General features: G+C 49.3%; 1 protein-coding gene across 1 annotated transcript in view; it reads left to right on the forward strand.

Annotated features, from left to right (window-relative positions):
* CSMD2 (CUB and Sushi multiple domains 2) overlaps positions 1–23465 on the forward strand; it is a 677437-nt gene that overhangs the window by 226597 nt on the left and 427375 nt on the right. The window contains exon 4 of the mRNA XM_065930495.1: positions 13906–14100. Coding sequence (XP_065786567.1) covers positions 13906–14100 — 195 coding nt within the window. The remainder of the gene's footprint in view (positions 1–13905; positions 14101–23465) is intronic.

Genomic DNA, 23465 nt, shown 5'->3' on the forward strand with positions numbered 1-23465 from the left:
TAGGCAACCACCTTGGGCACGTGTGCTCTAAAGGGGGAACAGGGCAGGGCCGTGGTGACTCTGCCTTTCTAGAAAGCTCACTGCAGCATCAGTGCAGACAGTGCATTGGAGGGGGCAGGGCTAGCGGCAGGGCCATCAGAGTTGGGTGCAGAAGTCCAGGGGAGCGACGATGAGGCTCCTCAAATGAGAAGGAAAGAGAGGGCAAGTGTGATTTATGGAGGAGAGCGATGTCCCGGGGAGAAGCCCAGCTTGCTGCTCCCAGAAGTCAAAGCCCAGTAACAAGAAAGGCGCTGGAAATTGAACAGTTCACAGCTCAGAGAGATAACCCAACCAGGCTAATAGAATAACCTACATGAATAGGTTACCGCGAGTGGTTCTCACTTTCAGCTCTGCTCTCCAGTCACCCAGAGGAGCTGGGGCTCTTCCTCTGAAATTCCAATTCAATAGGTGTGGGGACAGGTCTAGGCGTTGGTATTTTTATAAAACTCCCCATGTGCTCCTGATGCCAAAGGTTGCAAAATTGAAAACGTGAGCCAAGAGAAAGGCTCACAGTGGAGAGTTTGTGCCAGATGCTGGGCAGGAAGATACTTGGTGGGACAGGGTCCTGTGGACTCATGAGTGGCATACCCCATCTGAGGTCCTGGCACCCCTGCCTTCACTTGGTTGACAGGTAGCAGGAAATGTACAGGACCAGGCTTCCTGGTGGTTCAGACAGTAAAGGATCCACATGCAATGCAGGAGACCCAGTTTCAATCCCTGGACCAGGAGGCTCCCCTGGAGAAGGGAATGGCCACCCACTCCACTATTCTTGCTTGGAGAATCCCATGGATGGGGAAGCCTGCATCCTTGGGGTCACAAAAGAGTCAGACATGAATGAGTGACTAACACTGAACAGGCTAGGGGTTGACTTGCCTGATTTTCACCCCAAGTCATTCCCATGAGGAGAATGAGTGTGAGTCCCCTATTGTAAGACCCAAACGTCAGGTCTCTGTTCCGGAGAGGAGCTCCCGCGACTCAATAAACAGTCCAGCAGATGCAATATGCAAGAGGCTTTATTGTCGGTTTGCGCAAGCCGGGCGACTCTAGTCTCCTCGGAGGCAGAGTCGCACCGTATAGCAGTGTAAGCTGACTTTTATAGGCAGAAGTCACATTGTCAGCACATCCAGTACAGTGAATGAATAACATAATGTATACCGTTAGCACACCCAGTACAGTGAATGAGTAACATAAAAGTAACATAATGTGTATCATATGGGGTCATCTTATCTGTGAGTACAGGTGCTTGACGTCAGTTGGTTCCGGAAAACAGCAGGCTTGTTTGTGCAGTTATTGGGAAACCTATAGACGTTCCGTTTACATTTCTCTATCCTTATTTTGCAAACGGAAAATTCTGCGCAAGTGGAAAATTTACACAGGCCAGGGAGTTTCATGGTGTTTTTCAGATTCTTTCATTCCCCCCTTTTCTTTGTCATTAGTTTTAATCTTAAAACTTAGGGATCTTGTTGTTTCACATCCCCAGGCCTTGCAGTATCCGTCTGGGGGCCCTCCGCACCTCTGGACTTTAGGACGGGTCCGTGAGTGACCCGGACATACATAAAAGTCAAGTGCTCGGGTTTTTACCCGCCACCTGGGGTGTAAGCATCCATATCTAGGGAAGGGCTCTTGGGGGTTGGGATCCCAGCTTTCTCCCACTATGTCACACAGATCTACAGTCAAACTGGGGAAATACATGGAGACTGGGGCTACACCGGTAGTCTCAGTTGCTGTCTCTCCGGTTTCTGTGTTGAAAACTCTCCAGGTGATACGGTACACCTGGTGGGGGCTCCCGCCCTCCTGAACCTAGGGCAAGACGCCCCGGACAAATAGCAGAATTATTATAAGTGAGAAAGTCTTAGCTTTAGAGGATTTTGAGTGCGGTGGAGTTTCCATCCGTGTTCTGGCATCTCCTCGCAGCAGCGGCCGGGTGCAGCTTTTACGTGGGAAGCGTGTATCCATGCTGCAATCCCGTCTACCTTTAGTGCGGTAGGAGTGGTCAAGAGGACGGTGTAGGGTCCTTCCCAGCGAGGTTCCAAAGTCTTGGTTTGATGTCTCCGCACCAACACTGTGTCACCGATCTTAAAGGGGTGGGGACAGGAGACAGGGTTATCCACACGGTATGCGGCTGATACGGACTTTTAAATTTTTTGTTGCACCAGCTGCAGAGCCTGTAGGTGGGCCTGCAGGGTAGGGGAAGTCGCAAGGACATCAGGGTCAAAGAAGGATGTAGCTGGCGGGGGGCTTCTATAGATGATTTTAAACGGGGTGAGCCCGTGTGGGCCGGGGGTATTTCTGGCTCGATATAAAGCCAGTGGTAGGAGTTGAACCCAGTCTCTAGTGCCAGTCTCCAGCGTTAATTTGGTTAAGGTCTCTTTAATTGTTCTATTCATCCTTTCTACCTGTCCTGAACTCTGGGGTCTGTAGGCACAATGTAACTTCCAATCAATCCCCAATGATTTGGCCACCAACTGACTTACCTGGGAGACAAAGGCCGGACTGTTATCTGACCCGAGTACCTTAGGTAAGCCGAATCAGGGAAAAATTTCTTCGAGGAGCTTCTTGACCACAACTTGAGCTGTTTCTTTCTTTGTGGGATATGCTTCTACCCATCCTGAGAAGGTATCTATGAACACTAGCAAATACTTGTTATTATATAGGCCTGGTTTAATCTCGGTGAAATCCACTTCCCAGTGGACTCCAGGCCTATGCCCCCTGGCTCGAACTCCGGAGGGGGGTTTTAGTCTGCCAGCGTTTACTTTTGCACAGGCCTCACAACCGTTTACAATTTGTTGTATCAGTAAGTCTCTCTGAGGGATGTAATAGTCTAATTTATTTTCATTTAGGAGGTCAGCCATCTTTCTTTTTCCCAAGTGGGTCAGTCTATGCAGGTGAGTCAAAAGTCTCTTGGCGGTGCTTTGAGGCATCACTGTTTTCCCTTGGTATATCCATCTGTTATGGACCTTGTCATAGTCCGCCCCAAGTCCTTGAAGGAAGTCTAGGTCTGCTTCACTATAAACAAGTGCCGCATCATCATCATTTTTTGATGCTGACTCGAGTGAGACGGTTAGTATTTGGGGGCCTAGTGCCGCTTGTTTAGCAGTTATATCTGCCAGCCGATTTCCCCGTGCAATGGGTGTATCTCCCTTTTGGTGGCCTGGGCAATGGATTATCCCTAGTTTCCTTGGTAAGAACAAGGCTTGTAGTAAATCTAATATTTCTCTGCCTTCTGAAGTCAACAACCCCCTCCTTCTATATATTTTTCCATGTACATGTGCCATGGCGAAGGCATACCGGCTATCAGTGTATATGTTGGCTTTCTTACCTTCCGCCTTCCTGAGTGCCTGCATGAGGGCGATGAGTTCGGCCCTTTGGGCCCAGGTTCCCGGAGGCAGAGTGCTGGCCCAAACGACGTTTTCTTCGTCAACTACTGCAGCCCCGGCTTTCCGCTCGCCCTCTAAAAGGTAGCTGCTCCCATCCGTAAACCAGGTGATCTCTGCGTCTGCCAGTGGTTGGTCGGTGAGGTCTTTCCTGGTTCCATGCACATCTTTGTTGCAATCCAGTTCCGTGGGGGCCGCCAGCAGCAGGTCATCTACATACTGCAGAAGCACCAGGGCGGGGTGTTGTGTCCAAAAGGCAGCCAGGTCTTGATGTAGGGCTTCATCAAACAGGGTGGGGCTATTTTTGAATCCTTGCGGTAGTCTAGTCCATGTCAGCTGCCCCGACAGGCCAGCTTCTGGATCTCTCTATTCAAAAGCGAACAAGGGTCGGCTTTGTGGACTTAGCCTCAGGCAAAAGAAGGCATCTTTTAAATCCAATACCATATACCAGGTATGGGAAGGGGGTAGGGTGCTAAGCAGATTGTACGGGTTCGGCACTGTCGGGTGGATGTCTTTTACCCGCTTGTTTATTTCTCTCAAGTCCTGCACTGGCCGGTAATCTCCCGTACCTGGCTTCTTGACAGGGAGTAGAGGAGTGTTCCAGGCTGATCTGCAGGGCTCAAGGACGCCCAGCTTGAGGAGCCGTTGTATATGGGGTCTGATTCCCTTGTAAGCCTCCTCAGACATGGGGTACTGTTTCACCGAAATGGGGGTAGCCGAGGATTTTAATTCAACGACAATGGGCGGCTGTCCCATTGCTAGCCCCATTCCTGCAGTCTCTGCCCAGGCTAGAGGGTACTTCCGTATCCAGTCTTGGATGGGACCCATTGGCAAGGTTTTGGACTCTAATAATTTGTATTCATCTTCTAACTTTATGGTCAAAATTTGAAGGGGGGCCCCTCCGGGTCCTGTAATGGAGGCCCCCTTTTCATGAAACTGAATTTGGGCTCCGACTTTAGAGAGAAGGTCTCTCCCCAACAAGGGGAACGGACAGTCCAGAACATGGAGGAAGGAATGAGTCACCTTACCGGAGGCCAGGTGCACCTTCCGTTCAGTAGTCCATCGGCACAGCTTTCCTCCTGTAGCTCCTTGTACCCACGCGGTCCTGGTGCTCATGGGTCTGTTGGTCTGGGTTAATACAGAGTGCTGAGCTCCTGTGTCCACCATAAAGGTCACTGGCTGCCCCCCTATTTTTAATGTTACCCGGGGCTCGGGCCAGCTCCTGGCCCTGACTGTCCTAATCTTCATCCAAGGACAAGACCTTGGAGGATTCTCTTCGCGAATCCCGTGGTTTCTTTGGGCAGTCTTTTATCCAGTGGCCTCTTCCTTTACAGTAGGCACATAGGTCACGGTCTATTCTCGGTTGCCTATTGCCTCCCAACCTATCTCTCCTTCCTGGCTCTGACCTAGGCTGAACTACGGTGGCCAAAATTCTGCTCAACTCTCTGTTGCGCCTTTTTCTCGTTTCTCCTGGAGTTTCTCTCTTATTGTAAATCCTTTGTGCTTTTCTCATTAGATTCTGCAAGCTATAATCTTGAAGTCCTTCTAACCTTTGTAATTTATTTCTAATGTCCGGCGCCGACTGCCCTATGAAGGCCGTGGAGACATTTCCCCTATGCTCGGGGCTACTAGGATCGAAAGGGGTATACATACGGTATGCCTCCATGAGCCTTTCAAGGAAAGCCGCCGGGGTCTCCTCCTGTCCCTATGTTACTGCTCTTACCTGGGCCAAATTGGTGGGGCGCCTCCCGGCACCCTTGAGACCCGCAAGGAGAACCTGGCGATAGAGACGGAGCTGCTCCCTACCAGCAGGGGTGCTGTAGTCCCAGTCCGGACGCGTCAGGGGGAGGCTGCATCAACTTCATTTGGAAGGGGAGTAGGGGCCCCGTTGGGCCCGGGGAAGGTTTTTTTTTCTTGCTTCCAGGACAACTCTCTGTCTCTCTTCTACGGTCAGCAGAGCCTGCAAAAGCTGGAGGCGATGGGGGATGAAGTATTAATCTCCCCGCTGGTCGCCGCTGGGCCAGTGGGGTCAGGGGAGCGGGCCTCAGGGGAGGCGGACGGGGGCGGCCTGGGAGGAGAGCGGGCGGCGGGCGGGAAGGGGCGGGGAGCGCGCTCCTGCGGCGGCGGCGGCGGCGGCGGCGGCGGCGGCCGCGGCGGCGGCCGTCCTCATCCCGGCGGGATGACTGGTTTTGTCTTCGCGGTCGATTTTTCTTTTTCAAAAATGGGGTAAAGAGGGGACTGGGCTGGTGGGGCCGTGGGTATATCAGCACCGGGAATCTTCGGCTTTTCTGCCACGAAAGGTGCCACCCAGGATGGCGGGTCCTGGGCCAGACTCTCCCAGGTAATTATGTAGGGGACTTGGTCAGGGTGTCCATGAAGTCCTGTGTCAAACACCCGTTCTTTGATCTGCAAAATACAATCAATGTTAAAACTGCCCTCCTGATTTCTACTGACAGGTTACTGGCTCGTCCTTTGACATCCTTCCAGTGCTCTAGAGTCAAACTTAGGGGGGTAGTTAGTCTGGGTCCCATGCCGGAGGGAAGGGGGACACAAAAGTACACCAACACACAGACAGTACAGACACACAGAATGCAGACCAGAAGCCGCGCGGCACAGTATCGGCGCCAAAGTTCAACCAAAGAATCAGACGGGGGCAGAGGCCGAAGTCGTTGACCCCCGGGGTTGAGGACGGCCTGCTCGTCCCCAGCCACTCAGAACCCCCCCGGAGCGTCCTCCAGGGTTGAAATTCGGAAGGCTTATGACCCGTCGGTCCACTTCACGAATTTCTACTAAGCCCGTACCGTACGGGTACTAAACACAAAGCACAAAGGACAACAGACAACACAAACTCACTGCCGGCCGGACTTACCTCCTGCTGGGGTCTGGTATTGAATCCGGGGTCTCCTCCATCCCGGACGAGCCCCCAAATGTAAGACCCAAACGTCAGGTCTCTGTTCCGGAGAGGAGCTCCCGCGACTCAATAAACAGTCCAGCAGATGCAATATGCAAGAGGCTTTATTGTCGGTTTGCGCAAGCCGGGCGACTCTAGTCTCCTCGGAGGCAGAGTCGCACCGTATAGCAGTGTAAGCTGACTTTTATAGGCAGAAGTCACATTGTCAGCACATCCAGTACAGTGAATGAATAACATAATGTATACCGTTAGCACACCCAGTACAGTGAATGAGTAACATAAAAGTAACATAATGTGTATCATATGGGGTCATCTTATCTGTGAGTACAGGTGCTTGACGTCAGTTGGTTCCGGAAAACAGCAGGCTTGTTTGTGCAGTTATTGGGAAACCTATAGACGTTCCGTTTACATTTCTCTATCCTTATTTTGCAAACGGAAAATTCTGCGCAAGTGGAAAATTTACACAGGCCAGGGAGTTTCATGGTGTTTTTCAGATTCTTTCACTATGTGGGTGTTTCAAGGTACACCAGTTACTGTAAGCTCTATGTGGAATGATCAGTGCAATAACGGCCTAGCACAGGTCAAAGTACATGGGCTCAGCAGCCAGGCATTGCTGTGGACACCCAGCTCCACCCCCAGAGTGCTATGGCGTCTCGGGTAATGTGCTCCAGCCTCTCTGGCCATCACACTCATCTCAACAAGGGATGGCAGCCCTTCTCTCAGTGGTTTATTGGGAGGATTCAATAAGATCATTAAGTCACTCAATAAACTTTGATCAAGGTATCATTATACATCAGGCACTGTTCGAGGAACTAGGACACAAAAGGGAACAAAACAGATTAAAAAGATATCTGTCTTTATGGAGCTTACATTGTAGCAGAGTGAGACAAACAATAAACAATGCATCAGCTACATACTGTATCAGATGTAGATGGGAGGAGAGGAAGTGGAGACAACAAGTATAGATAATTCTTTGGGATGGAAATATATACGGAGCACTTGACAATGAGGATGACACATAGTAAGCGTGCAGTTGTGTTTACTAGGCCAAACAGGGGAAAGCAAGGGGGTTGTAAATATTAGCTAAGATATAATGTGAGATGAAGAAGTGCCTAGCCTAGTGTAAGCACTCAAAAGGTAATGGATCTTATTCTTTCCTCCCCTGTCCATACCCACTGCCCCTCAAGTCTCTCTGTCTGTCTCACACACACACACACATGCAGCACCATCTTCCCTGTCCATATCCACTACCCTTCAAATCAAACACAGACACACACACCCAACACCATCTCCCCTGTCCATGCTGAGGGCTGGGGAAGAAGCAATTCTTCCTGCATCCTTTCTCCCAGCCATCCTGTCAGTTTGTATCAACCGTATGGCCCTGGAGATCAAACAAATTACTTGATGGAAGATAAGGAATCAAACATATGGAGGGTGCTTGTCCAGAGAGCATAAACGACTCTTCATTATAATATGGCAACTAAAGTCCCAAATTAAAAATAAAAGAAGGCATGATGTAGCTTTTGCTGCACTCCAACCACAAAGGAGATTCATTGTCATACAATCACTGAGAATATCATGTTGATTGGCAAGAGCCTGGCTTTGTAGAAGGGACAAAATTCCCCACAGCTAATCTACAATGGAATTGTTCAATGTCAGGCACAGCTTTAATAATACTGTTCTCAGCTGCCTTGGATGTAAATATCCCACTCTTCATTTTGTAAGCAATCAAAGGGAAGTTTTATAGACAGGAGAGCATGAACAGTTATAATATCTGTGCCAAAAAAAAAACACACGGGCAAAATCCAAAAATCAAAGAACACTGTGCCTTAGAAAGTCTGGCTTTGTGGTTTATCTCCAATCTCTGTCTGTCCAGCAAGTTGTGCATCAGACACATTACAAAAGACCACACTTTAAATGTTGCCCTTGACATTATTAAAAAGTACAAGATCGGCAAATCAGACTGGAGAAGAAAAGACAGACAATTAAATCTGGACAGTCAGGTAATTACCCTTCATTTTGTTTCAGGGTCTAGAATAATGAAGGGAGGAAGGGAACTCTTGGTCATTAAGCACCCACTGTGTACTGGGCGCTGTCTCTGTCAGAAGCAGTATTGTATTCCAAAATGAAGGGTGTTGAATGACGGAGCCAGAGAGACCTAGATTCACAACCTAGCTCTGCCAGTTTCTAGCTCTGTGGCCTTAGGGGAAGTTGCTTAAGCTCTCTGTGCCTCAGTTTGTTTTTGTTTTATTTTTTCATCTGTAAAATAAGGATAATAAGTATTGCACATGATTGTTTTGAGGATTAAGTAAAATAAATTTGTAGCTTTAGGCCCAAAACATACCAGGAACTCAGTGGTGGGTATTATAAATCTAGTTTTATTTCATCTGTACATCAGCCCTGTTATGAGTTGAATTGTGCCCCCCCCCCCACCCCCCAAAGAGATTAGGGGCTTCCCTGATAGCTCAGTTGGCAAAGAATCCACCTGCAATGCAGGAGACCCTGGCTCGATTCCTGGTTCGGGAAGATTTGCTGGAGAAGGAATAGGCTACCCACTTCAGTATTTTTGGACTTCCCTTGTGGCTCAGCTGGTAAAGAATCCACCTGCAATGCAGGAGACCTGGGTTCAATCCCTGGGTCGGGAAGATCCTCTGGAGAAGAGAAAGGCTACCCACTCCAGTATTCTGGCCTGGAGAATTCCATGGACTGTGTAGTCCATGGGGTCACAAAGAGTCAGAGACGACTGAGCGACTTTCACACTCACTTCAAAGAGATGCTGAAGACCTAACCCCAGGACCTGTGGATATGACCTTCCTTGGAGATAGGGCCTTTGCAGATGATGGAGTTATGATGAGGCCATTGGAGTGTGTCCTAATCCAGTATGGTCGGTGTCCTTTTAACAAGGTGAAATTTGGACACAGGGAAACAAAGGGAAATGCCCAGTGAAGGTGAAGGGTTGGATGGAAGCATGGATAAGTCAAGGAGCATTAAAGTTTTCTAGAATAATGACCAGAAGCTAAGAGGATTCCCCTACAAGTTTCAGAGGAATCATGACCCTGCCAACACCTTGATTTTGGACTTCTAGCCTCTGTAGCTGTGAGACAATAAGTATCTGTTGTTTTAAGCCACCCAGTTTGTGGCACTTTGTTGCAGCAGCCCTGGGAAGCTAATACAATCCACCCCTTCACTCTAGAGGAAGAAAAAGACAGTATCCTCACTTTCAGATGAATAACTGAATGATGAAGCCCAGAGAGGTATAGTTATGGCTCAAGATCACTTGGCTAGAGGTGGATGAGCTGAGATTTGAATCCAGGCCTCTCTAAGACCAACATCTGCCCTCTCTCCATGCCCTGTGTGGCCTCTCAGGAGCAAAGCTCAAGTTAAAAAGGAGGTGGGGTTGGAAATGAGCCCCCACTCATTACACCCAAGTCCCAATAGAGGTACCAGGTCAGAGTGGTCTGATTATGAACAGCTCATTAAGTAAAGAGCAGTGAGCATTTGAGAGTGACTTTTTAAAAAGAATCGGATTTTATTTATAGTGACGTTCCAGTCATTAATTTCAAAGGAAGGAAGCCCAAAGCAGAAGTAGGTTCATTAAAAATTTGACATTAGTAATTTAATTAAATTGGGTTTTTGCGTCTCATTGCGGAAAATGAAACGTTAGTTCTACACCAGTTCTTAGCCCATTTCCCCAGGTTGGCTCCCTCCCCTAATCTTAGCTTGCTTTCTTCTCCAAATGTTTACCTGGCCTACCCCTTGCACCCCCAACGCTCACAAACACTCACATTACAGCCTCTGCCTCCGCTGTAGCCAGCAGCTTGGGATTGCGGGAAATACCAAGGAAGCCGGCAGCAAGGGATTATGGGAAATGCCAAGGAAGCCGGCAGCAAGGGATTATGGGAAATGCCAAGGAAGTCGGCAGCAAGGGATTATGGGAAATGCCAAGGAAGTCGGCAGCAAGGGATTATGGGAAATGCTAAGGTATCCTGCAGCCCAAAGACTATATTCTTAGCTAAGTTAATAGGGTGATGAGGTCAATCCTTTTGTCTGGGTCATCTCACTTGTCAGAGGTAGGAAATAAGCAGGGAAGAGCTCTTTAGCCCTTAAGATAGTTCTCCCACAAAAACATAAACCATTTAAGGGCAGAGACCCTTTTGTCAGTTCACCGCTCTATTACCAGCATAGAGTGCCGCTGGCCCGCAATACGTTTTCATTGCATGAAGGAATTAATGCATCAATGAGGAATTCTTCCAAACGACTAAGTAATGAACACTCAAATGTATCCCTACAAGTGCCAGACACTGTGTTAGGCTCACAGGGTCTGCGCGGCCCTACAGCACAGTGGAAGGACGACATTTGCCATTGTTAAGCATCTACTCTGCTGCGCACTGTGCCAGCCATGTACTGGTTATGATCGGTAACCTGGTCAACCCCTAGATATTACTGTCCTTTTTCAGGTGAGGAAAGTAAGGCTCCGTGAGGTCACATGACTCAAGGCCAGGGAATTAGACAGTGGCAGCACCTGGCTTCAGACCAGATGAAGCTAGTACCAAAGTCTGCACTTTCCTTCTACAAGAAGGGAGGAGGAGAGGAGAAGGCAGAGGGAAAGCCTTCTTTCTGAGGGCTCTGAGATCAGTGTGGATGGCTGAGATGGTCCTGAAAAATAGCAATATGGGCTGGAAGAGGGTACATCAAGGACCTGGGACGCTTTCTAGAATCCAGGCTGGTCATCTCCATTTCTTTTTCTCTCATCATTGCCACCCCTCCCCTCTTACTCCAGGCTCCCTGAGCTCTTAGGTTGTCTCTGGCCTCAGGGTCTTTCCACATGGTATTTCCTCTGCCTGGAACACCCTTTGACCTAGCTAATTCTTACTAATCTTGCACGGTTCAGCATAGACATCTCCTCTTCCAGGAAGCTGGCTCTGACTAACCCCTGACTGGGTTTGGTCCCCTGTCTGGTTCCTATCTCACTATAAAGGACTTGGTATACCTTTAACCATATGCATGTCCTACTGGACTGGGAACTCAGATTCTCTTGTATGGTATTCTCTGTATCCAGGCTCTAAGAGCTTTATATACCTCCACTTATTTAATTGTCACAACAATTCCAGAGGAAGGTACTGTTGTGAACTGCCTCTTACAAAGGCGGAAACTGAGGCCCAGAGAGGTGAAGAGACTTGCTCAGGGTCCCACAGGTAGTAAGCCACCAGGGCGGGATGTGAACCCAAGCACTGAGGCTGTTTGGCCTGTACTTTCCACTGTCCTGCTCTATGGCCTCTCAGGGCTGGTGTCCATAAACCATCATCAGATGAAGTCATGGAGAAGTACTTTTATGGCATGTTTTCCCAGGTGGTGCAGTCCTAAAGAATCCTCCTGCCAATGCAGGAGACGTGGGTTTGATCCTTGGGTTGGGAAGATTCCCTGGAGGAGGAAATGGCAACCCACTCCAGTATTCTTGCCTGGAAAATCCAATGGACAGGGGAGCCTAGAGGGCTATAATCCATGGGGTTGCAAAGAGTTAGACATGGCTTAGCAACTGAGCACGCATGCATGCACTCGGATGGCAGTCTGGGAAGAGCTGTGACCACTTGTCTTCACCTTACGAGGAGGTGTGGAATGGTGAGAGGAGGGACCTTCTGGGCGCAGGCAGTTCCAACTCGAGGAAGAAAGGCACAGGGTAGGGGGAACTGAGTCAGGGTGAACATGTGATTTGGGCACAGAGGCAATACATGCTCCCTTCCTCCCTCCTGATTGGCAGTCATGATGCTCTAACACCCTCAGCAAGACTATTTCCTCCGCATAATGAACACACAATGGCAGCTGGCCCTCACTGCTCTGGCTCATGTAGCACACTGGATGTGGTATTCTCTGGCTCCCCATTTTCCCCTTGAAACGGCTCAGTCTGATCAGAACTGAGGTTGTTGTCTCCCTACCTCACTGCCTCTTTCCAGCACTAATTACCCCTTCAACTCCCCTAAACCTACTGGGCCAAAGTCCTCTTCTGGCTGATAGGGCAGATAGGCATGAAAAAAAGGACATAGGGTTTAATGAGCACCTACTCCATGCCACTGTCTGTGTCCCTCCCACGATATCTAGTGGGAAGGTCTGTGGAGTCTGAGATCAGAGCAATCAAACCCAAGAGATTAAAGTGATTTCCCTGGGGCATCTCAAGTGATGGGATCGACTTGTTACTGAACCAGGTTCGTTTTGCCCAACACACAGCGAGCCACAGCGCTGAGACGCCAACATTTGCAGCAAAGAGCGGAGTTTATTCACAAAGCATCCCATCGAGATGGGAGAACAAGTCTCAGATCTGCCTTCCCAAAGGCAAGTTCAGTTCAGTCGCTCGGTCATGTCCGACTCTTTGCGACCCCATGAATCGCAGCACGCCAGGCTTCTCTGTCCATCACCAACTCCTGGAGTTTACGCAAACTCATCTCCATTGAGTCAGTGATACCATCCAACCGTCTCATCCTCTGTTGTCCCCTTCTCCTCCTGCCTTCAGTCTTTCCCAGCATCAGGGTCTTTTCCAGTGAGTCAGTTCTTCAGATCAGGTGGCCAATTGGAGTTTCAGACTCAACATCAGTCCTTCCAATGAACACCCAGGACTGATCTCCTTTAGGATGGACTGGTTGGATCTCCTTGCAGTCCAAGGGACTCTGAAGATTCTTCTTCAACATCACAGTTCAAAAGCATCAGTTCTTCGGTGCTCAGCTTTCTTTATAGTCCTACTCTCACATCCATACATGACTACTGGAAAAACCATAGCCTTGACTAGACGGACCTTTGTTGGCAAAGTAACGTCTGCTTTTTAATATGCTGTCTAGGTTGGTCATAACTTTTCTTCCAAGGAGTAAGCGTCTTTTAATTCAAAGGCAAGGGCCTTGGGATATTTGTGGGACAGAGACTAGAGAAGCAAGGTGGTCTGAGGCTTGGGGAGCATGGGGAAAGGTGATTGGATAAAGGTGCAGTGATCATCCTTCTGCACACATGTAACTAAGCCACAGGCCTCCACACGTTTTGAGGGCACTTAGCACCATCTGAGGGTGGAGTTTTCAGCCCTCTGACATCAAATGATCACCGAGTGTTCACTCACACATGCCCAGTGAGAATGTAGGTGGTGTTATCTAGTCTTAATCAGCTCAACCAGACACAAGTTCCAAGAAAACAATTCAGGCAAGCGTTTGTGGTTTGGGCTCTGTGAGCCCTCTGTGGGCTCCTCTGTGGAGGAGGACGTGCAACCCTTTTGTAGCGATAAATAAAATGACCCTGAGTGGTGAAGGCAGGATACAGCTGTAACTGATTGAACTGATCCACAGCTTCAAACATACTTCACACCCAGGGCTACTCATGAGAAAGGGCAGGAAACCTGGATGTCCGGGAATAAATTGCACTTGGGGCTCCTTTTGAGCACGTGGCCCCTGTGAGTACTCAGGGGCCAGGCAGCCGTGAGGATGGCGGTCCTGTCCTAGGGAAGAGAGGAGGCTTGGGGAGGAGGGTCACCCAGAGAGGTGGTGCTCGGAGGCAGGGGATCAGGGCTGGAGCCCCGTTCATGGGCTGCATCTCTCTTTCTGCTCACAGTTCTTCCCAGCCACACGTGCGGGAACCCCGGGCGGCTGCCCAACGGCGTCCAGCAGGGCTCTACCTTCAACCTCGGCGACAAGGTCCGCTACAGCTGCAACCCCGGCTTCTTCCTGGAGGGCCACGCTGTGCTCACCTGCCACGCCGGCTCCGAGAATAGCGCCACGTGGGACTTCCCACTGCCCTCCTGCCGAGGTAGGTGGCCAGGGCGGGTCTAGGGGTGGATGGCACCTGGGAGGCCTGCTGGACCTTCCGGTGGGAGCCGGTCTCCATCTGCTCCAGCAGGAGGTGGGGTCCCCACTGTGGGGAGTGCATGTCTTTGGGCCACCCAGGGTCCTCAGGGGCCCCACGTATTCAGGGGGCTTTTAGGCCTCATCAGACCTCCTAGCCCTCAGGTTTGTACTCCCTCAACCTCCTTCCTCCACATCAGCAAATTTATTTTTAGCTGGTCTGCCCTCTGCTCATGCCCTCTTGTCTTAGAAGAGACATCATTTCTCTTCCTGTTACCAACGTGTCTCCTGTGAATGGCTCTCTCCTGACTGCTTTCCTCCCGACCTCACCCTGGCAGTTCTCTCTTTTCTTTAAATTCAGCGCCTCCCTCTGTTTAATGGTTTCCTCTTCTCAGCCTTCAAATATGCTCAGAACCTCTTTACCCCAACACTGCCCCCCAGGGAGCCCCATCTCCCTCCAGTGCTACTTCGACCTCAACCTCCCAGCTGGGGTGACCAGCTCGTCCTGGTTTCCCCAGCACATCCCCATTTCTTAGCTCCCAGAGTCCTGCATCATGGACATCCCCCTCAGTTCCAGGCAAACTCAGACAGTTGATCACCCTTTTCCCAGCCCATTTCTCCCTCTCCCCACAATAATCAAGCTTATTTCTAAGATAATTTCTCATGCCACTTATCTGATGACTAAAATAGCACATGATCATTTTAAGTGATCTTAGCAAATACAGAAAAGAATAAAGAAGCAAAATTTACCTGTTTTAACCATGATTTTCAAATATTCCCTTCCCATATTCTTTCTCTCTTTTTTTTTTTTAAAAAAAAAAAGGAAGACTAGCTGATTTACAATGTTGTGTTAGGTTTAGGTGTACAGCAAAGTGATCCAGGCTTCCTTGATAACTCATCTGGTAAAGAATCAGCATGCAATGCAGAAGACACCAGTTCAATTCCTGGGTCAGGAAGATCCACTGGAGAAGGGATAGGCTACCCACTCCAATATTCTGGCCTAGAGAATTCCATGGACTCTGTAGCCATGGGGTCACAAAGAGTCAGACACGACTGAGCGACTTTCATTTTCAAAGTGATTCAGATGTACATATATCTATATATATTCCTTTTCAGATTATTTTCCATTATAGGTTACTACACGCTGTTGAACATATTAATAGTTCCCTGTGCTATAAAGTAAGACCTGGTTATTTATCTATTTTATAAGTAATAGTATATGTCTATTAATCCTAAACTCTGAATTTATCCTCCCCCACCGCTGGCTTCCCCTTTGGTAACCATAAATCTGGTTTCTTCATCTGTAAGTCTGTTTTTGTTTTGAAAATAAGTTTGTTTATATCACTCTTTTTAGATTCTACACATGTGTGCATGTGCACGTGCTCAGTCATGGCCAACTCTTGGCTAGTCTTTCCGAGGATGGAGTGGGCTGGGGTGATGGTTCTCCCCGAGTGTTCACATCACAGCAGTAATTCATGGGTGTGCAGGGCCTTTGGAGGGGCACAGCTCTCCCCCAGTTTACTCCTGACTTCTCTTCAGCCTCTCAGATCATGATAATTCTCCCCACCTTCCTTCTCCACTGGATTTTTCTCCCCATCTTCCCCTTAAATGCCAGAGTCCAGCATGGCCTCTTCACTGGGAACTTCTTTCATCTCTTGGACTTTCTCATCCACTCTGCTGTGTGTGCTTAGTCGCTCAGTCGTGTCTGACTCTTTGCAACCCCATGGACTGTAGCCCACCAGGCTCCTCTGTTAATGGGATTTCCTAGGCAGGAATACTGGAGTGGGGTGCTGTTTCCTTCTCCAAGGGATCTTTCTAACGCAGGGATTGAACCTGCATCTCCTGTGTCTCCTGCATTGCAGGTGGATTCTTTACCCACTGAGCCATTGGGGAAGCCCACTAGGGCTGTTGCTTGGAGTGACAGCTGTTGCTTGGAGTGACACTTTGATCTCCAACCCTCCCTCTGTCCTAAGCATCTGGCCCACAATTGTCTCAAACACTCTTGAACCCCTCCCTTCAAATGAGGCATGTCCAAACCTAACACTTTCTACTTTCCTGAACCTGCTCTTTTTGTTGCAATCCCCAACTCGGTGATAAGTGTCACCATTCAAGGTGGCCAAATCAGACGTGCCAGGGGCATCTAACTCTCCTCACCCTCTTTGCTCCCAGCATCCTTAGTCACCGTGTCCTGACAACTCCTTCTCTGCACTGACCTTCCCCTCCACACCTCTGCCGCTTTTCAGGGGACCCCACTGCTGATGGTCCAGGCTCTCTCAGCTCTCACCGTCTCACTGCAGAGGATCTCCAGCCCTCTTAGCACACACATCCCAATTCATTCTCCATCGCAAGAGTGAACTTCCTAAGACACAGATCTGACCACATCACTTCATGCTTAGATTCCTGCCAGTGGCTCTTTATCACTGACAGGGTCAAGTTCAGATTCCTTAGCATGGAGCACGAGACCCTTCTGGAAGGAGTCCCAGACCGATCTTTCTAAGTTGTTTCTAAGTAGCTTGCAATTAGCCACATCAGAAATGCTCCCTTCCAGAACACACAGTCTAGGGAAGTCAGCCAAGAACGTGAAATCTTACTTTCAGGAGGACTTCGAGCCTCGGAGATTCCTGAGGGCCTGAGGGGGCTGAGAGGAGGCTCTGCTCAAAACTGGGGGGGGAACAAAGCACTGTCCCATTCTCAGAGCCCCCAGGCCCCCCATTTCCTATGGTTCAGGGTCCATTATTCTAATTCACTACATGGTGCATGAAGAGCTAAGAAGCATTCCCAATAATGTCCATGATTTTCTGAGAGTGATTTTCCAAAGTGCCCTTCCTTAGGAGGCCAAACTGAAAGGAACAGAGAAGGGTGCTTTTCATGTGCACTGGACGCCAGGAGCCACGGTTTTGCCAGAGTTAATGGATTCAGACTTGGGGAGGATTAAAGCCTTTTGGCCTTTCTTCCTCTCTCATAGAACTCTCAGGGGATAGCATCTGTGAGTGGATTAACTTCATCCACTGGGCAGTGGTCCGTAAATACTTGCTGAGTGAATGGATGGCTGGATGGGTCTAATTCACCATCAGGATTATGTAGGCCTACGAACCCAAAGGAGAAATTACCGGCCTGGTTTAGCCCACCTGCCCAGCAGCTTGGTGTGACATTAGCTCTTTGGGTCCTAGGCTTCGCAGAGCATGTTGAAGGATGGTGTACCTCTGCCTCAAACAGTATATGCCCCCCACCTAGCTGAAAGGAGGACTCAGTCTGGAGACACAGCCCAAACCAAGAGGGAACAGGGACCAGCTGGGGCCTGGGGGCAGAGCAGGTGTGAGTCTGACCTCTCACGAGGCCCATCCCAAGGCTACTAGCCCATCAAGGCTTGGCCCAGCTGGCAGAGGAAAGGAGGCAAGATTTCCCTTCAGTTTGTGTTATTTGGGGGCATCTTTTCAAAGGCAGAGGTCCTTGGAAGCCCTGAACCTTGTGGAACCTCTTGGATTCACAATAAGGAAGACCATGTGGATTTCAGCAACGCGCCTCTGACTTGTGAGGTGCATTGGCCCTGGATCAAAAAGGGCTGCATGGGGGAACGAAAGGGGTTCAGATGCTCTGGGGGCTGAGAGGCAGATGGTGGAAAGAAAGCAGCCTGAACAAGAAAAACTTGGTTTCTGAGGTCCAAGCCCAGGCTGCCCCCAAACCCAGGGAGATGGGCATTTGGTCTGCAGCAGCTTGGGTGGCCAGTTCCCAGCTGTATTCCAAATGTTCTGGATCCAGAGAGAGGAACCTGCAAAATATGAGACAGAGCAGAATGTCAGACATGGAGAGAGCATGGATTCAAACCTGCATTCAACTCTAGCCATGCCAACTCAGAGCTGTGGGTCACTGGCCTGCTGCCAAGCCTGAATCTTAAAGCCGGGACATGAGTAGTAGCCTTAAAGGGTGATTGTCTACACATTCATTCACTCAGCATTTAACAACTTTTTTAAAAGATTTTTTTTTACATGGACCTTTTTTAAAAAAAAGTCTTTATTGAACTTATTGTAATATTGCTTCTGTTTTATGTTTTGATTTTTTAGCCATGAGGCATGTGGAACCTTAGATTCTCAATCAGACATTGAACCCACATTCCAACCTGTGTTGAAAGACAAAGTCTTAACTAGTGGACCTCCAAGGATGTCCCAGGAGTTAACTTAACAACTTTTGATTGAATACCTACTGTGTGCTAGCCAGTCACTGACTCAATCTTTATTTATTAAATTCTTGCTAAGTGCCAGATATTGTTCTAGATGCAGAGAACTGCAGTGATGAAGAAGTCAGACCAAGTTCCATGAGCTCATAGAGTTTACACTTTAGCATCTGGGAGGCAGAAACAGACAAAAGTCAAAGAAATAAATTTCAGATTACCATGGGAACTATGAGGGAGATGAAATAGCTAGTGAGAAGGAAGGGAGCTGTCAGGAGAGGACTCTCAGGAGGTGACATTTGATCTGTGTCCTGTATGACAGGGCTTCCCAGATGGCGCTAGTGGTAAAGAGCCTGCCTGCCAATGCAAGAGATACCAAGAGACTTCGGTTCAATCCCTAGGTCGGAAAGATCCCCTGGAGGAGAGTATACCAAGCCACTCCAGTATTCCCATGGACAGGGAGCCTGGCAGTCTGTAGTCTATACGTTTGCGCAGAGTCAGACTTGGCTGAAGTGACTTAGCACACCTGAATGATAAGAAGGAGCCTATTGTGTGAAGACCTGGGGAAAGGAACTGCAGATTCAAAGACCCTGAGGTGGGAGAGAGCTTGACATGTTAGAAGAAGAGAAAACCAGTCCATGGGGCAATGTGGAGTCAGGGGAGGAGATGAGGGGAGTGGATGGGGCTGTGGACAAGTTTGGGACAAGAAGTTTGGGTTTGATTCAAAGTTCAGGATGTAGCCAGGAAAGAGCTTTATGCAGAGGAGTGGCAGAATTGAACTGACTTAAAAATTTGGGGGGTGCTAGAGAGAGAGGGCTTTTAGTTGGCAAGAGGAAAAGCTAGGAAGCCAGTTAGGAGGCAGCTGCTGCAGGTGCGCAGGCTGGAACTGACGCCTCTCCATCAAGGGTGGCCATGGTAGAGATGGAGGGAAGGGGGCAGATTGGGTCTGTGGTTTAGGAGCATAGCCAGCAGCCTTGTGATGAAATGAATGCAGGTGCTGGTGAAACAAAGAGTCAAGGTTGACTCCTAGGCTCTATCTGGAGTGCTGGCAGGGTGGGGATGCTCGTAACCAAAATGGGGGTGACTAGGGCAGGGAGCAGGAAGTGTGTACCCTAAAGACAGTCAAGAGAGCTCATTTTGTCTAGGTCAGGTTTGAAATGCCTATGATATCTCCAAGAAGAGGGGTATCAGTTCTATGGCTAGAGGCAGTTCAGAGCTAGAAAGATCAGGAGAGGGATAAGAGAGCCACCATGGTCATGGAGATAGCTTAGAGGGCCTGGGCACTGCACGCTGGGCCCCCTTGTACTGAGCCAACTACACAACATACAGCAGGCCCCAAAGGCCATGGCAGGCAGTGTGGACATTGAGTGTTTCTGACCATGGGGCCTTGGCAGGGACCATGGCCCCCAGAGAACACTCCTAAGTACAGTGTCCCTCCACTGCTACTGGGATCACTGGTCCTACATCTGTCGTCTTTGCCATCACTGATGGCTCAGACAGTAAAGAATCTGCCTGCGATTCAGGAGACTTGGTCTATCCCTGGGTAGGGAAGATCCCCTGGAGAAGGGAATGGCTACCCACTCCAGTATTCTTGCCTGGAGAAGTCCATGGACAGAGGAGCCTGGAGGGCTACAGTCCCTGGGGTTGAAAAGAGTCATCAGACCTGACTGAACAACTAACACTCTCACTTCACTTTATTGCCATCACTCCTGTTACTGTAGCAAAACCACTCAGAACTTGGGCTCTGGAGTCCAGTCACCTGGATTCCAATCCTGTCTGAGGGACTCTGGGCTAGCTACTCAACTTCCCGGTCCCGGTCTTCTCACCTGTGGATGATGAGAAGAGCCGTACTTCACTCCCAAGACGGAGGGAGGCTCGAGTTGCTGAACACTCAGCATGCAGCAGAGGGCCATGTTCACAGTAGTGACTCAGTGACAGTTAGCTCTCGTGATTCTGATAGCCATGGCCACCACTGGCCAGCATTTATCAAGCACAAACTGGGTACCAGACCCTGCGTTACCTAATCCTCACCAAAAAAAAAAAAAAAAATCCCAGGAGATTAAGATATTACAGTGAGGCAATTGAGGTTGGAGAGGGGAGGTACTTTGCTGATGGTCACACAGCTAGAAGGGGATTCCACCCAAGTTTGTGTGCCGACCAGTCATGATCTTGGCCACCCCTGTCTACTGCAGACGAGGACAGTGGCTTATGACCCATGGCAGGAGACTCATGGGGACATCGCTCCTTCCAGAGCTGCCGCAGCTTGGTCAGAGCCCAAGACCCTGGTCCCCGCTGAGGTGCATCCCCTACACGGGTCCACCAGGCCAGGGGCTGCTGCATCTCCTGTGGTTTCCCTTTGACCTTCCTCTTGAACTTGTCCCGGAAGCTCCTTAGGAGAAACCTCAGGGAAGGGCCTGAGGTGGTTCTGCTGGGCATTGCTGCCTGAAGGTGGGGGCCTGGGTCTGAGGGGCCAAGGTTTCCCATGAAGAAACCTGACCCAAGAACTTGCCCAGCTCTATCTGAGCATGGGTGGTGGGGCCCTCCCTGTGGAGACAGCACACAGCCCCTGCCTCAGGCCCCTCAGGAGAAGATAAGGAGAGCAGGAGGAGGCTTCTCCCACCTGCAAAACCCCCCGTCCCGGGTCTGGGGCTTCCAGGAGCCTGTGTCAGGGCTGGTATCGCAGAAGCTGAGACCCCAGTGGCAGAGAAAGAGGTGGATAATGGCGTGGAGCCTGAGCATCCTGGATTCGAATCCTGGACCCAACAGTTAGTAGCCATGTGACTGTGGGCCAGTTTTAAAAACTCTCTGAGCCTCAGTTTTCTCCTCGGTAAAGTGTGGTTGACATAACACCTGTCTCTTTGAGCAGGTAGAGAATCAAATGAGAAAATGCAGATGCAAGGGAAGCATCTGTCATGACATCTGGCCTAATGAAAGTTCAACAAAGAAGAGGTACATCACAGACCGTGTCCTGTCTACGTTCTCCTCTCCGAACAGCACCTCGGGGGCAGTGTCAATGGAAGGAGTCTGGGGGTGGCAGAAATAGCGATGCCCTTGGGCAATTGGCAGTTTCTTCATTTTAGAAAGAGGTGTGCTTGTGGGATGAACTGAGAGAGAAGCATTGACATAGGTATACTCCTGTGCATAAAATAGCTAACTAGAGGGCAGCTGCTGCCTTGCGCAGGGAGCTCAGCTCGGTGCTCTGTGCTGATCTAGAGGTGGGTGGGAGGGGGCCCAGGAGGGCAGGGGATTCACACCGTTGTGCAGCGGAAACTGACACGTCATTGTAAAGCAATTATACTCTCATTAAATAAAAAGAAGGGGTGTTCTCGAGAAAGCCAAGGATAAAGGGGCACCTGATGTGAAGAGCTGACTCATTGGAAAAGGCCCTGATGCTGGGAAGGATTGAAGGCAAAAAGGAGAAGCGGGTGACAGAGGATGAGATGGCTGGATGGCATCACTGACTCAATGGACATGAATTTGAGCAAACTCCAGGAGATAGTGGAGGACACGGGAGCCTGGCGTGCCGCAGTCCATGGGGTCACAAAGAACTGGACACGACTGAGCCGTTGAACAACAACAGTGACAAAAGGGGCAGAATTCTGAGCCCCCAGAAGAGGGAGTTGATGAGGCCGAGCAGACAGGGACACTGAGGTTCGCAGCAGAAGGAAAGGGGATGCTGCTGGTGGCTTTGGGGCTCTCACTCCCTGGCTCTCTCAGCCTTGCACTTGGGTTGTCAGTTGGCGGCTTCTCTCCAAGAGGGGCCAACTGGGATTTTCCTTTTCTCAGAAGCTGCGTAGCCCTGAGCAGGGAGGATGTGGACAGAACCCCAGTGCTGAAGACCTCACAGCTTCTAAGCATCCAAGATAGTGCACTGGAGTTGGCTTCAAATGGTGAGGGGTGGGGAGGGGCATGATGCAACTTCCTTCATCCCTACCTGACATTTGTGAATCACTGGAGAGTTAGCAGACATCAAAATGGACTGAGGGAGAGTTCTCTAAAATTATAGTTAATTGAGGAAATTTCAGCGGAATTTAAAGATGATCATAAATAAAGTCATAAACTTGAAAAGGCAGCTATCAGCATAACACACCTGCACCCTAGAATAGACATGACTTAATGGCGATGGAGAATGCCCATCGCCAGAGAAGGAGGAGGTGTAAATTAATATTTTAGGAGTGTGGTGTCAGCTGAAGGTTATATTTTACGACTCTGAGGTTGTAACCATGAAATATGACGCCTTGTTTAAAGTGTGAGAAAATCTCCAAACAACTTTTACAGCATCTTCAATCAAAACAGGATGATGCAGGAACAAGGGTGTCAGAGGAGCCTAAGAGGGAGGGAAGACTCCAATAGCAAAGGTACCATCTTCAGAGAAGATGTGTGCCTCTAGCCAGAGGGTCTCAAACTCCCGAGTCCTCAGTTCAGCACAGTCTAGAAGTCACTGACTAAAACTGGGGCATTTGGGAATGAATTTGAGTCAGTAGAAGTAAGGTGGATCAACCTACAGCCTGTTATACAGAGTGAAGTAAATCAGAAAGAGGAAAATATTGTGTATTAATGCATATATATGAAATCTAGAAAATTAGTATGGAGGGACCTATTTACAGAGAAGAAATGGAGACACAGATGTAGATGTATTAATTTGTCTTGCTTGACTCTTTCCCTTTGTTTCTGCATTTTCTCACTTTTCTAATTAAAATTACTCTTTGGAATTGGAAGAAGACCTAGGAGGCTAAAGAAACAAGAGGGAGGGGATACCAAGGGTGGTGGGGGAGGCTCTGTCTCTGAAAAGATCCTGCAGGGTCTTGCTCAGTTTCAGGAGGTGTGATGTAGTTAAGTGAAATGAAAGTCACTCAGTTGTGTCCGACTCTTTGCAACCCCATGGACTGTATAGTCCATGGGGTTTTTCAGGCCAGAATACTGGAGTGGGTAGTCTTTCCCTTCTCCAGGGGATCTTCCCAACCCAGGGATTGAACCCAGGTCTCCACATTGCAGGCGGATTCTTTACCAGCTTCCCCAGTAGAGGAGACCATATCATAGTCCAGGTACCAGAGAGCTCAGCTGAAATCCCAACTTGGTCACCTACTGTGTCACCTTCTGAAAGTTACTGAATCTTTCTGAGCTTCAGTTTCCTGCTTCATTTATGTGTTCAACAGATATTT

The sequence above is a fragment of the Muntiacus reevesi genome, chromosome 1 (genome assembly GCF_963930625.1).
Source record: "Muntiacus reevesi chromosome 1, mMunRee1.1, whole genome shotgun sequence".
Classification (NCBI taxonomy): Eukaryota; Metazoa; Chordata; class Mammalia; order Artiodactyla; family Cervidae; genus Muntiacus; species Muntiacus reevesi.